At 62.0% G+C, this 3,778-nt stretch overlaps 1 protein-coding gene across 1 annotated transcript; it reads left to right on the forward strand.

Moving 5' to 3' along the window:
* The first annotated feature begins 1,386 nt into the window (after nucleotides 1–1,386).
* On the forward strand, nucleotides 1,387–3,550 carry RASSF10 (Ras association domain family member 10). The gene has a single exon (XM_042905153.1). The coding sequence runs from the start codon at nucleotides 1,622–1,624 to the stop codon at nucleotides 3,134–3,136; it is 1,515 nt and encodes a 504-aa protein (XP_042761087.1). The 5' UTR covers nucleotides 1,387–1,621; the 3' UTR covers nucleotides 3,137–3,550.
* Nucleotides 3,551–3,778: the final 228 nt, after the last annotated feature.

Here is a 3,778-nt window from a genome sequence, read left to right on the forward strand (position 1 = left end):
TCATTCTTTCTCATTGCCACGTAGTACTCCATTGTGTACATATGGCTCCTTCTGCCTGGGATGCCACCTGCCTCCTCCCTCGGTTTTCTCTTTGGCTGACCTAAATGGTGCTTTTGGCCTTGCTTAAGATGCTATCTCCCCTGGGGGTGCGGGGGGGGGGGGACGTCTTCCTTGGCTCTCCCAGGCTGGGTAGATACTATCCCAGCATTCCCCTAGCACCTCATACCTCCCTTATCAGAGCACAGAAGCCGCTGTGTTCAACACTCCACTCAGCGGGGCTCTTCACTAGATTGTGAGCTCCTTGCCGGCCAAGACTGTGCTTTGTTCATCACCAAAGTCCTAGCACAGTATCTGGAGCCAGTGGGTACTCAATAAATATTTACCAAGTGAATGAATAAAAGTACTTTATTCAGGAGGCAATGGCAGTCATCCAAGGTCTTGACGCAAGGGAGTGACCTTATCAGACCCGTGCTTACAAGGACAAGCTGAGGCCAAGTCTTGCACGCAAAGGACCACCCTCATCAACATCTGAGGATGAAGAAGTTCATTCACATTGTGGTCTTGGACTTCTTGAGCTGGGAAACTTGGCTCTTCTGTCTTCCTGACTACATCTGGATACTGGATACGCCAGAAACCGTCACGGTCATGGCTAGTGTTCTCCTACGGAGGTGGAACGTGGAAAAAAGCTCCCGACTGGGGTCGAGGGTCTCGAAATCCCACTAGAATTAGGCGCCGCCTGCCAATACAGCTGTGAGAAGCCACCGCAATCTGGGGAGCCACGACCCTGTCCATGCGGGGATCCTGGAGCCAGCCTCCGGAGAGCCCACTCAGGCCTAGCCCTCTCTATCTCCACCGAGCGCACAGTCCGAGTACCTCTCCTTAAATATGCAAATATTGGTTCCTGACAAGTAGGGCTGGAAGGCCTTCCGCATTAAAGGCAGCGCTTACTGCTCCCAGCTGGAGGTCAAGTGATGCGGTCAGAAGAGTCTCCAGTTGAGACGCTGCGCGTCTCGGTTTCCTCGTCTGCGCAAAGGGCACTCCCCAGACGACGCGGCCTTGAAGGACCAAGGGGCGCCGGGAAAGGTGAGAAAGTCAAGATGCGTACAGGTAGCTCTACACGCAAGGAGAGGAGACAGTGGGCCGAGGGAGAGGCAGCGCAACAGAGCGGCGAGTCCGAAAAGGGGCCGGGATTCCCGTGGCGGGCAGCGTGAGAGGGGGGCGGACTCGGCTCCCGGGCGCGGCGAGGCAGCGAGGGGCGGGTCCGGATGCCGCGCCTCCCGCGCTCCGGCCGCGGATCTGGGCGCTGGGGGCGGGCGGGGGAGGAGCCACGTGGGGAGGAGCAAAACCTGGAGGCCCCGGGAACCTTGGGCAGAGCCAGAGCGGCGGGAGCCCGATCCCGGGCGCACTGCCCAGGGAGAGCGCGCCGTCCGGGCCGAGCACGGCCTCGGCCATTCCAGCCTGCGTCGGCGCTTGCGTTCGGTGCGCAACCCGGGAGGAGGGCCAGTGCGGACCGGGCGAGTGTCCCAGGCTCCTAAACTGTCCCAGAGCTGCCGGGCTGCCCGCCGTCGCTGCCGCCCCATTGGGGCCCAGCCCGACCCGCCACCTGCGTCCCGGCTGCACCATGGATCCTTCGGAGAAGAAGATATCGGTGTGGATCTGCCAGGAAGAGAAGCTGGTGTCTGGTCTCTCCCGCCGCACCACCTGCTCGGACGTGGTTCGGGTGCTGTTGGAGGACGGCTGCCGGCGGCGACGGAGGCAGCGGCGGGGCCGGCGGCGGGGAACGGCCGGCGACTCTCCAGGCCGGGAGGAGCTTCGGGAACTCCTGGACGAAGACGAGGAGGACGACGACGAGGCGCTGCCGCAGGGCATGCTGTGCGGCCCCCCGCAGTGCTATTGCATCGTGGAAAAGTGGCGGGGCTTTGAGCGCATCCTGCCTAACAAGACGCGCATCTTGCGCCTCTGGGCCGCCTGGGGCGACGAGCAGGAGAATGTGCGCTTCGTGCTGGTGCGCAGCGAGGCGTCACTACCCAACGCAGGTCCCCGCAGCGCCGAGGCGCGCGTTGTGCTCAGTCGCGAGCGCCCCTGCTCGGTTCGGGGCATCCCCGCGCGGCCCAGCCTGGCCATGACCCAGGAGAAGCAGCGGCGGGTCGTGCGCAAGGCCTTCCGCAAGCTGGCCAAGCTCAACCGGCGGCGCCAGCAGCAGCCGTCGTCGCCCTGTTCGTCTACGTCGTCTTCCACAGCCTCGTCCTGCTCGTCGCCGCCGCGGGCCACCGAGAGCGCATCCGTGGAGCGCATGGAGACGCTGGTGCATCTGGTGCTCTCCCAGGACCACACCATTCGTCAGCAGGTGCAGCGGCTCCGGGAGCTGGATCGCGAGATCGATCGCTACGAGGCCAAGGTGCACCTGGACCGCATGAGGCGGCACGGAGTCAACTACGTGCAGGACACCTACTTGGTGGGCGCAGGCATCGAGGTCGACGGGCCCAGCCCGGTAGAGGAGCCCGAGGCGGCGGCGGCGGCGGCGCCGGCGCCGCCGCCCCTGGACGGCGAGGCGCAGGCGGCCGCGCTGGAGGAGCTGGCCCGGCGGTGCGACGACCTGCTGCGGCTGCAGGAGCAGCGGGCCCAGCAGGAGGAGTTGCTGGAGCGCCTCTCAGCCGAGATTCAGGAGGAGCTGAACCAGAGGTGGATGCGGAGGCGCCAGGAGGAGCTCACCGCGCGGGAGGAGCCTCTGGAGCCTGATGGTGGCCTCGACGGCGAGCTGCTGCTGGAGCAGGAGAGGGTCAGGACGCAGCTCAGCACCAGCCTCTACATCGGGCTCCGGCTCAACACGGACCTGGAGGCCGTTAAGTCGGACTTGGATTACAGCCAGCAGCAGTGGGACAGCAAGGAGCGCGAGCTGCAGGGCCTCCTCCAGACTTTGCACACGTTGGAGTTGACGGTGGTCCCCGATGGGACTGTCGGCTCTGGCGGACCCTCCCGGGAACCGCGGCCTCAGGGCTGCGCGGAGATGTGGGTGGACCAGGCCCGCGGACTGGCCAAGAGCTGTCCTGGCAACGACGAGGACTCGGATACCGGGCTGAGCTCCATGCACAGCCAGGACTCGGACTCGGTGCCCGTGTGCGAATCTCTTGTGTAAGAGGTGTAGACCACGCTTCTCCCTTCCTCGAAGAAAGCAGTGGCCTTGGCCGGCTCAGGGACTCGAAACCAGGCAGGGGGTGGGCGGGAGAGCTCCTGCCAGGTAGCATTGCTCTTCGCGGGGCCGGGGAGGGCTGGCGACACCCGCCCGGCCAGGGAGTGTGGAGGGGGTGCGGAGGCCCGGAGGAGGCAGGCGGGTCTCCATTCCAAGCTCTTTTAGGGGAAGGAAGGAGGGAGGAGGTGAGAACGTCCCGTATTGGAAAACAGTCGCCCCAGGGAAACTGACGTGGTCCGAACCCATTTTCAAAAAAAAGAAAAAGGAAAAGTGTTATGGAGATTTCAGCAATCTTCTGTATGGGAAGGACTGATGGCAGCTAGAACTTTAGTTTGTGGCATAAAGTGCTTTTAAAAGAAACTTGGATGAGAAGGAAATTCCTTGAATGTTAATTGTGACTGTGAACGTGTTAAAACTAGCCAAAGAGCGCTGGTCTCAGCCTTGCTTACATCTCTGATAAAACCCACAGGCACCCAAATCCTGGCTCTTTACATTTCTGCAGATTGGGGGATTTACCCATCTGCTACACTGTTCATCTTTTCTTTTCTTTTTTCTTTTTTTAAGGTTTATTTATTTTTAAGAGAGAGA

This window comes from Panthera leo, chromosome D1, assembly GCF_018350215.1.
Source record: "Panthera leo isolate Ple1 chromosome D1, P.leo_Ple1_pat1.1, whole genome shotgun sequence".
In the NCBI taxonomy this organism is placed as follows: domain Eukaryota; kingdom Metazoa; phylum Chordata; class Mammalia; order Carnivora; family Felidae; genus Panthera; species Panthera leo.